General features: G+C 53.0%; 1 protein-coding gene across 1 annotated transcript in view; it reads left to right on the plus strand.

Annotated features, from left to right (window-relative positions):
- Positions 1-14,789, plus strand: part of LOC116937927 (vacuolar protein sorting-associated protein 16 homolog) — a 56,867-nt gene that overhangs the window by 9,991 nt on the left and 32,087 nt on the right. The window contains exons 4-5 of the mRNA XM_076055886.1: positions 2,794-2,922; positions 12,791-12,938. Of these exons, the coding sequence (XP_075912001.1) occupies positions 2,794-2,922; positions 12,791-12,938 (277 nt within the window). The remainder of the gene's footprint in view (positions 1-2,793; positions 2,923-12,790; positions 12,939-14,789) is intronic.

Raw genomic sequence — 14,789 nt, forward strand, 5'->3', positions numbered from 1 at the left:
TCACCACCACCACCATCACCACCACCACCATCACCACCACCACCACCATCACCACCACCACCATCACCACCACCATCACCACCACCATCACCACCACCACCACCATCACCACCATCACCATCATCACCACCATCACCACCATCACCACCATCACCACCATCACCACCATCACCACCATCACCATCATCACCACCATCACCACCATCACCATCATCACCACCATCACCACCATCACCACCACCATCACCATCATCACCACCATCACCACCATCACCATCATCACCACCATCACCACCATCACCACCATCACCACCATCACCATCATCACCACCATCACCACCATCACCATCATCACCACCATCACCACCATCACCATCATCACCACCACCACCATCACCACCATCACCACCACCACCACCATCACCACCACCATCACCAACACCATCACCACCATCACCACCATCACCATCACCACTACCACCACCATCACCACCACCACCATCACCACCATCACCACCACCACCATCACCACCACCATCACCACCATCACCACCATCACCACTACCACCACCATCACCATCACCACTACCACCACCATCACCACCACCACCATCACCACCATCACCATCACCACCATCACCACCATCACCACCATCACCACCATCACCATCATCACCACCATCACCACCATCACCACCATCACCACCACCATCACCACCATCACCACCACCATCACCACCATCACCACCATCACCATCACCACTACCACCACCATCACCATCACCACTACCACCACCATCACCACCATCACCATCACCACCATCACCACCACCATCACCACCACCACCACCATCACCACCACCACCATCACCACCACCACCATCACCACCACCACCATCACCACCACCACCACCACCACCATCACCACCACCACCATCACCACCACCATCACCACCATCACCACCATCACCACCACCACCACCACCATCACCACCATCACCACCACCACCACCACCACCATCACCACTACCACCACCATCACCATCACCACTACCACCACCATCACCACCATCACCATCACCACCATCACCACCATCACCACCACCATCACCACCACCACCACCATCACCACCACCACTACCACCACCATCACCACCACCACCATCACCACCATCACCATCACCACCATCACCACCATCACCATCATCACCACCATCACCACCATCACCACCATCACCATCATCACCACCATCACCACCATCACCACCATCACCACCATCACCACCACCATCACCACCATCACCACCATCACCATCACCACTACCACCACCATCACCATCACCACTACCACCACCATCACCACCATCACCATCACCACCATCACCACCATCACCACCACCATCACCACCACCACCACCATCACCACCACCACCATCACCACCACCACCATCACCACCACCACCACCACCATCACCACCACCACCATCACCACCACCACCATCACCACCACCATCACCACCATCACCACCATCACCACCACCATCACCACCATCACCACCACCATCACCACTACCACCACCATCACCATCACCACCATCACCACCACCATCACCACCACCACCACCATCACCACCACCACCATCACCACCATCACCACCACCACCACCACCATCACCACCACCACCATCACCACCACCATCACCACCATGACCACCACCACCACTACCATCACCACCACCACCATCACCACCACCACCACCATCACCACCACCACCACCATCACCACCATCACCACCACCATCACCACCACCACCATCACCACCACCACCACCACCATCACCACCACCACCATCACCACCACCACCATCACTACTACCATCACCACCACCACCATCACCACCACCACCATCACCACCACCACCATCACCACCACCACCATCACCACCATCACCACCATCACCACCATCACCACCATCACCACCACCATCACCACAACCATCACTACCACCATCACCACCATCACCACCATCACCACCACCATCACCACAACCATCACTACCACCATCACCACCATCACCACCATCACCACCACCACCATCACCACCATCACCACCACCACCATCACCACCATCACCACCATCACCACCATCACCACCACCACCATCACCACCATCACCACCACCATCACCATCATCACCACCACCATCACCACCACCATCACCACCACCACCATCACCACCATCACCACCACCACCATCACCACCATCACCACCATCACCACCACCATCACCACCACCATCACCACCATCACCACCACCATCACCATCATCACCACCACCATCACCACCATCACCACCATCACCACCATCACCATCATCACCACCACCATCACCATCATCACCATCATCACCACCACCATCACCACCATCACCACCACCATCACCACCATCACCACCACCACCATCACCACCATCACCACCATCACCACCATCACCACCACCATCACCACCACCATCACCACCATCACCACCACCATCACCATCATCACCACCACCATCACCACCACCATTACTACCACCACTACCACCACTACCATCACTACCACCATCACCACCATCACCCCCCCCACCCGTTGTGTGACCGCTAAATTGTGTCACGCCCCCCCGCTGCGTCGCCACGCCTCCTGCTGCGTCGCCACGCCCCCCCGCTGCGTCGCCACGCCCCCCGCTGCGTCGCCACGCCCCCCCCCGCTGCGTGGCCACACCCCCCCCGCTGCGTGGCCACGCCCCCCAGTGGAAGAGTGGGCGCGTGCTGGCTCTGGGCTGGACCCACCGTGAGGAGCTGATGGTGGTGCAGGAGGATGGACAGGTGCTGGTGTACGACCAGCACGGAACCTTCATCCGCACCTTCACCATGGGGACCGTGAGTCACTACCACTACTAGTACCACTACTAGTACTAGTGGTACACTAGTACTACACTAGTAGTACACTACTAGTACACTACTACACTACTACTAGTACACTACTACTAGTACACTACTACTACTACACTACTACTACTACAGGTGCTGGTGTACGACCAGCACGGAACCTTCATCCGCACCTTCACCATGGGGACCGTAAGTCACCACCACTAGTACCACTAGTACACTAGTACTACACTAGTACTACACTAGTAGTACACTACTAGTACACTACTACACTACTACTACTACACTACTACTACTACACTACTACAGGTGCTGGTGTACGACCAGCACGGAACCTTCATCCGCACCTTCACCATGGGGACTGTGAGTCACCGCTACTACCACTAGTACTAGTACTAGTGGTACTAGTACTAGTACACTACTACTACTACAGGTGCTGGTGTACGACCAGCACGGAACCTTCATCCGCACCTTCACCATGGGGACTGTAAGTCACTACCACTACTAGTACCACTAGTACACTAGTACTACACTAGTAGTACACTAGTACCACCAGTACCACTAGTACACTACTACTACTACACTAGTACTAGTACAGGTGCTGGTGTACGACCAGCACGGAACCTTCATCCGCACCTTCACCATGGGGACTGTAAGTCACCACTAGTACCACTAGTACTATTAGTACACTACTAGTACTAGTAGTACACTAGTAGTACTAGTACACTAGTACACTACTACTACTACAGGTGCTGGTGTACGACCAGCACGGAACCTTCATCCGCACCTTCACCATGGGGACTGTAAGTCACTAGTACTAGTACACTACTAGTACTAGTACTACACTAGTAGTACACTAGTAGTACTAGTACACTACTACACTAGTACTACTACAGGTGCTGGTGTACGACCAGCACGGAACCTTCATCCGCACCTTCACCATGGGGACCGTGAGTCACCACCACTACTACCACTACTACTAGTAGTACACTAGTAGTACTAGTACTAGTACACTACTACACTACTACTACTACACTACTACAGGTGCTGGTGTACGACCAGCACGGAACCTTCATCCGCACCTTCACCATGGGGACTGTAAGTCACCACCACCACTAGTACCACTACTACCACTAGTACACTAGTAGTACACTACTAGTACACTACTAGTACTACTACCACTACTACTACAGGTGCTGGTGTACGACCAGCACGGAACCTTCATCCGCACCTTCACCATGGGGACTGTAAGTCACCACCACCACTAGTACCACTACTACCACTAGTACACTAGTAGTACACTACTAGTACACTACTAGTACTACTACCACTACTACTACAGGTGCTGGTGTACGACCAGCACGGAACCTTCATCCGCACCTTCACCATGGGGACTGTAAGTCACTACCACTACTAGTACCACTACTAGTACTAGTGGTACACTACTAGTACACTACTACACTACTACTAGTAGTACACTAGTACTACACTAGTACTACACTACTAGTACTAGTACACTACTACACTACTACTACTACACTACTACAGGTGCTGGTGTACGACCAGCACGGAACCTTCATCCGCACCTTCACCATGGGGACTGTAAGTCACTACCACTACTAGTACCACTACTAGTACTAGTGGTACACTACTAGTACACTACTAGTACTAGTAGTACACTAGTAGTACTAGTACACTAGTACACTAGTACTAGTACAGGTGCTGGTGTACGACCAGCACGGAACCTTCATCCGCACCTTCACCATGGGGACTGTAAGTCACCAGTACTAGTACTACACTACTAGTACCACTACTACTAGTACCACCAGTACCACTAGTACACTACTACTACACTACTACTACTACAGGTGCTGGTGTACGACCAGCACGGAACCTTCATCCGCACCTTCACCATGGGGACCGTGAGTCACCACCACTACTAGTACCACTACTACCACTAGTACACTAGTAGTACACTACTACACTACTACTAGTACACTACTACTACTACACTACTACTACTACAGGTGCTGGTGTACGACCAGCACGGAACCTTCATCCGCACCTTCACCATGGGGACTGTAAGTCACTAGTACTAGTACACTACTAGTACTAGTACTACACTAGTAGTACACTAGTAGTACTAGTACACTACTACACTAGTACTACTACAGGTGCTGGTGTACGACCAGCACGGAACCTTCATCCGCACCTTCACCATGGGGACTGTAAGTCACTAGTACTAGTACCACTAGTACCACTACTAGTACTACTAGTACCACCAGTACCACTAGTACTACACTAGTACTAGTACAGGTGCTGGTGTACGACCAGCACGGAACCTTCATCCGCACCTTCACCATGGGGACCGTGAGTCACCACTACCAGTACCACTAGTACCACTACTACTAGTACTAGTGGTACTAGTACACTACTACTACACTACTACTACTACAGGTGCTGGTGTACGACCAGCACGGAACCTTCATCCGCACCTTCACCATGGGGACTGTGAGTCACTACCACTACTAGTACACTAGTACTACACTAGTACTACACTAGTAGTACACTACTAGTACACTACTACACTACTACTAGTACACTACTACTACTACACTAGTACTACTACAGGTGCTGGTGTACGACCAGCACGGAACCTTCATCCGCACCTTCACCATGGGGACTGTGAGTCACCGCTACTACCACTAGTACTAGTACTAGTGGTACTAGTACTAGTACACTACTACTACTACAGGTGCTGGTGTACGACCAGCACGGAACCTTCATCCGCACCTTCACCATGGGGACCGTGAGTCACCACCACTACTACCACTACTACTAGTAGTACACTAGTAGTACTAGTACTAGTACACTACTACACTACTACTACTACACTACTACAGGTGCTGGTGTACGACCAGCACGGAACCTTCATCCGCACCTTCACCATGGGGCCTGTAAGTCACTAGTACTACTAGTACCACTACTACCACTAGTACACTAGTAGTACACTGCTACACTACTACTAGTACACTACTACTACTACACTAGTACTACTACAGGTGCTGGTGTACGACCAGCACGGAACCTTCATCCGCACCTTCACCATGGGGACTGTAAGTCACCACCACCACTAGTACCACTAGTACACTACTAGTACACTACTAGTACTACTACCACTACTACTACAGGTGCTGGTGTACGACCAGCACGGAACCTTCATCCGCACCTTCACCATGGGGACTGTAAGTCACTAGTACTAGTGTACTAGTACCACTAGTACCACTACTAGTACTACTAGTACCACCAGTACCACTAGTACTACACTAGTACTAGTACAGGTGCTGGTGTACGACCAGCATGGAACCTTCATCCGCACCTTCACCATGGGGACTGTAAGTCACTAGTACTAGTACACTACTAGTACTAGTAGTACACTAGTAGTACGCTAGTAGTACTAGTACACTACTAGTACACTACTACACTACTACTACTACACTACTACTACACCACTACTACTACACTACTACTACTACAGGTGCTGGTGTATGACCAGCACGGAACCTTCATCCGCACCTTCACCATGGGGACTGTGAGTCACTAGTACTAGTACCACTACCACTAGTACTAGTAGTACACTAGTAGTACACTACTAGTACACTAGTACTACACTAGTAGTACTAGTACACTACTACTACACTACTACTAGTACACTACTACTACACTACTACTACTACAGGTGCTGGTGTACGACCAGCACGGAACCTTCATCCGCACCTTCACCATGGGGACCGTAAGTCACCAGTACTAGTACACTACTAGTACTAGTAGTACACTAGTAGTACTAGTACACTACTACACTAGTACTAGTACAGGTGCTGGTGTACGACCAGCACGGAACCTTCATCCGCACCTTCACCATGGGGACCGTGAGTCACCACCACTACTAGTACCACTACTACCACTAGTACACTAGTAGTACTAGTAGTAGTACACTACTACACTACTACTACTACACTACTACAGGTGCTGGTGTACGACCAGCACGGAACCTTCATCCGCACCTTCACCATGGGGACCGTAAGTCACTACCACTACTAGTACCACTAGTACACTACTAGTACTAGTACTACTAGTACCACTACTAGTACTATTAGTACTAGTACACTACTACTACTACACTACTACTACAGGTGCTGGTGTACGACCAGCACGGAACCTTCATCCGCACCTTCACCATGGGGACTGTAAGTCACTAGTACTACTAGTACCACTACTACCACTACTACCACTAGTACACTAGTAGTACACTACTACACTACTACTAGTACACTACTACTACTACACTAGTACTACTACAGGTGCTGGTGTACGACCAGCACGGAACCTTCATCCGCACCTTCACCATGGGGACCGTAAGTCACTACCACTACTAGTACCACTAGTACACTACTAGTACTAGTAGTACTAGTACACTACTACTACACTACTACTACTACACTACTACTACTACACTACTACAGGTGCTGGTGTACGACCAGCACGGAACCTTCATCCGCACCTTCACCATGGGGACTGTAAGTCACTAGTACTAGTGTACTAGTACCACTAGTACCACTACTAGTACTACTAGTACCACCAGTACCACTAGTACTACACTAGTACAGGTGCTGGTGTACGACCAGCACGGAACCTTCATCCGCACCTTCACCATGGGGACTGTAAGTCACCAGTACTAGTACACTACTAGTACTAGTAGTACACTAGTAGTACTAGTACACTACTACACTAGTACTAGTACAGGTGCTGGTGTACGACCAGCACGGAACCTTCATCCGCACCTTCACCATGGGGACCGTGAGTCACCACCACTACTACCACTACTACTAGTAGTACACTAGTAGTACTAGTACTAGTACACTACTACACTACTACTACTACACTACTACAGGTGCTGGTGTACGACCAGCACGGAACCTTCATCCGCACCTTCACCATGGGGACCGTGAGTCACCAGTACTAGTACTACACTACTAGTACCACTACTACTAGTACCACCAGTACCACTAGTACACTACTACTACACTACTACACTACACTACTACTACAGGTGCTGGTGTACGACCAGCACGGAACCTTCATCCGCACCTTCACCATGGGGACCGTGAGTCACTAGTACTAGTACTACTACTAGTACACTACTAGTACACTACTAGTACTAGTAGTACACTAGTAGTACACTACTACTACTACAGGTGCTGGTGTACGACCAGCACGGAACCTTCATCCGCACCATCACCATGGGGACCGTGAGTCACCACCACTACTAGTACCACTACTACCACTAGTACACTAGTAGTACACTACTACACTACTACTAGTACACTACTACTACTACACTAGTACTACTACAGGTGCTGGTGTACGACCAGCACGGAACCTTCATCCGCACCTTCACCATGGGGACTGTAAGTCACTAGTACTAGTACCACTACTACTAGTGTACTAGTGTACTAGTACACTAGTACACTACTACTACTACAGGTGCTGGTGTACGACCAGCACGGAACCTTCATCCGCACCTTCACCATGGGGACTGTAAGTCACTAGTACTAGTACTACCAGTAGTACTAGTACTACTAGTACTAGTACACTACTAGTACACTACTACTAGTACTACTAGTACACTACTACTACTACAGGTGCTGGTGTACGACCAGCACGGAACCTTCATCCGCACCTTCACCATGGGGACTGTAAGTCACTAGTACTAGTACATTACTAGTACTACACTACTAGTACTAGTACACTAGTAGTACACTACTACTAGTACAGGTGCTGGTGTACGACCAGCACGGAACCTTCATCCGCACCTTCACCATGGGGACCGTGAGTCACCAGTACTAGAACCACTAGTACCACTACTAGTACTACTAGTACTAGGAGTGTACTAGTACACTACTAGTACACTACTACTACACTAGTACTACTACAGGTGCTGGTGTACGACCAGCACGGAACCTTCATCCGCACCTTCACCATGGGGACTGTGAGTCACCACTACCACTACCACTAGTACCACTAGTACACTAGTACTACACTAGTAGTACTAGTACACTACTACTAGTACACTACTAGTACTAGTAGTGTACTAGTACACTACTAGTACTAGTACACTACTAGTACTAGTAGTGTACTAGTACACTACTACACTACTACTACACTACTACTACTACACTACTACTACACTACCACTACTACTACACTACTACACTACTACTACACTACTACACTACCACTACTAGTACACTACTACTACTACACTACTACTACACTACTACTACACTACCACTACTACTACACTACTACTACTACTACCCTAATACTACACTACTACACTACTAGTACACTACTACTACTACACTACTACACTACCACTACTAGTACACTACTACTACTACACTACTACTACACTACTACTACTACACTACTACTACACTACTACTACTACACTACTACTACACTACTACTACATTACTACTACTACACTACTACTACTACACTACTACTACACTACTACTACAGGTGCTGGTGTATGACCAACATGGAACCTTCATCCGCACATTCACCATGGGTAGTCTCTGTGTGTCTCCCTGTGTGTCTCCCTGTGTGTCTCCCTGTGTCTCCCTGTGTGTCTCCCTGTGTGTCTCTGTGTGTCTCTCTGTGTGTCTCTGTGTGTCTCCCTGCGTGTCTCTGTGTGTCTCTCTGTGTGTCTCTGTGTGTCTCTCTGTGTGTCTCCCTGTGTCTCTGCGTGTCTCAGGACGTGAAGACTCTCTGTGTGTCTCTGTGTCTCTGTCTCCCTGCGTGTCTCAGGATGTGAAGACTGTGTCTCTGTGTTTCTCCCTGTGTGTCTCCCTGTGTGTCTCTGTGTGTCTCCCTGTCTCCCTGTGTGTCTCAGGACGTGAAGACTCTGTGTGTCTCTGTGTCTCCCTGTGTGTCTCCCTGCGTGTCTCAGGACGTGAAGACTCCGCGTTGTCTCTGTGTCTCTCTGTGTGTCTCCCTGTCTCCCTGCGTGTCTCAGGACGTGAAGACTCTGCGTGCTGTCTCCCTGTGTGTCTCTGTGTCTCCCTGTGTGTCTCTGCGTGTCTCAGGACGTGAAGACTCTCTGTGTGTCTCCCTGTGTGTCTCTCTGTGTGTCTCCCTGTGTGTCTCCCTGTGTGTCTCTCTGTGTGTCTCCCTGTGTGTCTCCCTGTGTGTCTCTGCGTGTCTCAGGACGTGAAGACTCTGCGTGCTGTCTCCGCGTGTCTCCCTGTGTGTCTCTGTGTGTCTCTGTGTGTCTCCCTGTGTGTCTCTGTGTGTCTCTGTGTGTCTCCCTGTGTGTCTCCCTGTGTGTCTCTGTGTGTCTCCCTGTGTCTCCCTGTGTGTCTCTGTGTGTCTCTCTGTGTCTTTCTGTGTGTCTCTGTGTGTCTCCCTGTGTGTCTCTGTGTGTCTCTGTGTGTCTCTGTGTCTCCCTGTGTGTCTCTGTGTGTCTCAGGATGTGAAGACTCTCTGTGCTGTCCCTGTGTGTCTCCCTGTGTGTCTCCCTGTCTCCCTGTGTGTCTCTGCGTGTGTCTCCCTGTGTCTCTGTGTGTCTCTGTGTCTCCCTGTGTGTCTCTGCGTGTGTCTCCCTGTGTCTCTGTGTGTCTCTGTGTCTCCCTGTGTGTCTCTGCGTGTCTCAGGACGTGAAGACTCTGCGTGCTGTCTCCGCGTGTGTCTCTGTGTGTCTCCCTGTGTGTCTCCCTGTGTGTCTCCCTGCGTGTCTCTGTGTGTCTCTGTGTTGTCTCAGGACGTGGAGACTCTGCGTGCTGTCTCTGTGTCTCCCTGTGTGTCTCTGCGTGTCTCAGGACGTGAAGACTCTGCGTGCTGTCTCCGCGTGTGTCTCTGTGTGTCTCCCTGTGTGTCTCTGTGTGTCTCCCTGTGTGTCTCCCTGTGTGTCTCCCTGCGTGTCTCTGTGTGTCTCTGTGTTGTCTCAGGACGTGGAGACTCTGCGTGCTGTCTCTGTGTCTCCCTGTGTGTCTCTGCGTGTCTCAGGACGTGAAGACTCTCTGTGTCTCTGTGTGTCTCTGTGTGTCTCCCTGTCTCCCTGCGTGTCTCAGGACGTGAAGACTCTCTGTGTGTCTCTCTCTGTGGGTCTCAGGACGTGAAGACTCTGCGTGCTGTCTCCGCGTGTGTCTCTGTGTGTCTCTGTGTGTCTCAGGACGTGAAGACTGTCTCTGTGTTTCTCCCTGTGTGTCTCCCTGTGTGTCTCTGTGTCTATGTCTCCCTGCGTGTCTCAGGACGTGAAGACTCTGCGTGCTGTCTCCCTGTGTGTCTCTGTGTCTCCCTCTGTGTCTCCCTGTGTGTCTCCCTGTGTGTCTCTCTGTGTGTCTCCCTGTGTGTCTCTGCGTGTCTCAGGACGTGAAGACTCTCTGTGTGTCTCTGTGTGTCTCCCTGTCTCCCTGTGTGTCTCTGTGTGTCTCTGTGTGTCTCCCTGTGTGTCTCTGTGTGTCTCCCTGTCTCCCTGTGTGTCTCTGTGTGTCTCCGTGTGTCTCCCTGTGTGTCTCCCTGTGTGTCTCTCTGTCTCCCTGCATGTCTCAGGACGTGAAGACTCTCTGTGTGTCTCTCTCTGTGTGTCTCAGGACGTGAAGACTCTGTGTGTCTCTCTCTGTGTGTCTCCCTGTGTCTCCCTGTGTGTCTCCCTGTGTGTCTGCGTGTCTCAGGACGTGAAGACTCTGCGTGCTGTCTCTGTGTCTCTGTGTCTCTGTGTGTCTGTGTGTGTCTCCCTGTGTGTCTGCGTGTCTCAGGACGTGAAGACTCTCTGTGTCTCTGTGTCTCTGTGTGTCTGCGTGTCTCAGGACGTGAAGACTCTGCGTGCTGTCTCCGCGTGTGTCTCTCTGTGTGTCTCTGTGTGTCTCCCTGTGTGTCTCTGTGTCTCTGTGTGTCTCTGTGTCTCCCTGTGTGTCTCTGTGTCTCTGTGTCTCCCTGTGTGTCTCTGTGTCTCCCTGTGTGTCTCTATGTCTCTGTGTCTCCCTGTGTGTCTCTGTGTCTCCCTGTGTGTCTCTGTGTCTCCCTGTGTCTCTGCGTGTCTCAGGACGTGAAGACTCTCTGTGTCTCCCTGTGTGTCTCTGTGTCTGTGTCTCCCTGTGTGTCTCTGTGTGTCTCAGGACGTGAAGACTCTGCGTGCTGTCTCTGTGTCTCTGTGTCTCTCTGTGTGTCTCTGTGTGTCTCAGGACGTGAAGACTCTCTCTGTCTCCCTGTGTGTCTCTGTGTCTCTGTCTCCCCGTGTCTCTGCGTGTCTCAGGACGTGAAGACTCTGCGTGCTGTCTCTGTGTCTCCCTGTGTCTCTGTGTTGTCTCAGGACGTGAAGACTCTCTGTGTCTCTGTGTCTCTGTGTGTCTCAGGACGTGAAGACTCTCTCTGTCTCCCTGTGTGTCTCCCTGTGTGTCTCTGTGTGTCTCCCTCTGTGTCTCTGTGTGTCTCAGGACGTGAAGACTCTCTGTGTCTCTGTGTCTCTGTGTCTCTGTGTCTCTGTCTCCCTGTGTCTCAGGACGTGAAGACTCTGCGTGCTGTCTCCGCGTGTGTCTCCCTGTGTCTCTGTGTGTCTCCCTGTGTGTCTCTGTGTCTCTGTGTGTCTCTGTGTCTCTGTGTCTCCCTGTGTGTCTCTGTGTCTCTGTGTCTCCCTGTGTGTCTCTGTGTCTCCCTGTGTGTCTCTGTGTCTCCCTGTGTCTCCCTGTGTGTCTCTGTGTCTCCCTGTGTGTCTCTGTGTCTCCCTGTGTCTCTGCGTGTCTCAGGACGTGAAGACTCTCTGTGTCTCCCTGTGTTGTCTCCCTGTGTGTCTCAGGACGTGAAGACCCTGCGTGCTGTGTCCGCGTGTGTCTTCGTGTCTCCGTCTGGGACGGGCCTTGCGCTGCTCACCGGCGGAGTCTCCAGATTTGTCCTCGCGGACAACACGGACAGCCTCAGGCTCCGGCGTCTCCCCGAGACACCGGGTACCTGGGGGGGAGACACGGGGAGACACGGGGGGGGGAGACACGGGGGGGAGACACGGGGGGAGACACGGGGAGAGAGAGACACGGGGGAGAGACACGGGGAGAGAGAGACACGGGGGAGTGAGACACGTGGGAGAGAGAGACACGGGAGAGAGACACGGGGGGAGACACGGGGGGAGACACGGGGAGAGAGAGACACGGGGGAGACACGGGGGGACACGGGGGGGAGACACGGGGGGGGGACACGGGGGGACACGGGGGGGGAGACACGGGGGGAGACACGGGGAGAGAGAGACACGGGGGGGAGACACGGGGAGAGAGACACGGGGGGAGCGAGACACGTGGGGAGACACGGGGAGAGAGAGACACGGGGGGAGACACGGGGGGACACGGGGGGGAGACACGGGGGGAGACACGTGGAGAGAGAGACACGTGGGGAGAGAGACACGGGGGGGAGACACGTGGAGAGAGAGACACGGGGGGGAGACACGGGGAGAGAGACACGGGGGGAGCGAGACACGTGGGGAGACACGGGGGGGAGACACGGGGAGAGACACGGGGGGGGGACACGGGGGGGGGAGACACGGGGAGACACGAGGGGAGAGACACGTGGGGAGAGAGAGACACGTGGGGAGAGAGAGACACGGGGGAGAGAGAGACACGGGGGAGAGAGAGACACGGGGGAGAGAGAGACACGGGGGGGAGACACGGGGGGGGGGGAGACACGGGGGGGAGACATGGGGGGAGACACGAGGGGTGGAGACACGGGGAGAGAGAGACACGGGGAGAGAGAGACACGTGGGGAGAGAGACATGGGGAGAGACACGGGGAGAGAGACACGGGGAGAGAGAGACACGGGGAGAGAGACACGTGGAGAGAGAGACACGGGGAGAGAGAGACACGGGGAGAGAGAGACACGGGGAGAGAGAGACACGTGGGGAGAGAGAGACACGGGGAGAGAGAGACACGTGGGGAGAGAGACACGGGGAGAGAGATACGGGGAGAGAGACACGGGGAGAGAGACACGTGGAGAGAGAGACACGGGGAGAGAGAGACACGGGGAGAGAGAGACACGGGGAGAGAGAGACACGGGGAGAGAGAGACACGGGGAGAGAGAGACACGGGGAGAGAGAGACACGGGGAGAGAGAGACACGTGGGGAGAGAGACACGTGGGGAGAGAGACACGGGGGGAGAGACACGGGGAGAGAGAGACACGGGGAGAGAGACACGGGGGGAGAGACACGGGGGGGAGAGACACGTGGGGAGAGACACGGCGGGGAGAGACACGGGGGGGAGAGAGACACGTGGGGAGAGAGACACGGGGGGAGAGACACGGGGAGAGAGAGACACGGGCAGAGAGAGACACGGGGAGAGAGACACGGGGAGAGACACGGGGAGAGAGAGACACATGGGGAGAGAGAGACACGTGGGGAGAGAGACACGGGGGGAGAGACACGGGGAGAGAGAGACACGGGCAGAGAGAGACACGGGGAGAGAGACACGGGGAGAGACACGGGGAGAGAGAGACACATGGGGAGAGAGAGACACGTGGGGAGAGAGACACGGAAAGAGAGACACGTGGGGAGTGAGACACAGGGGAGTGAGACACGGGGAGAGAGACACGTGGGAGTGAGACACGTGGAGAGTGAGACACGGGGAGAGTGAGACACGGAGTGAGACACGTGGGGAGTGAGACACGTGGAGTGAGACACGGGGGGAGTGAGACACGTGGGGAGTGAGACACGGAGAGAGACACGGAGTGAGACACAGGGGAGTGAGACACAGGGAGTGAGACACGTGGGGAGTGAGACACGTGGGAGTGAGACACGTGGGAGTGAGACACGTGGGAG

The sequence above is a fragment of the Petromyzon marinus genome, chromosome 73, assembly GCF_048934315.1.
Source record: "Petromyzon marinus isolate PM22_M1 ecotype Great Lakes invasive population chromosome 73, UKy_Petmar_22M1.pri1.0, whole genome shotgun sequence".
NCBI classification, from domain to species: domain Eukaryota; kingdom Metazoa; phylum Chordata; class Hyperoartia; order Petromyzontiformes; family Petromyzontidae; genus Petromyzon; species Petromyzon marinus.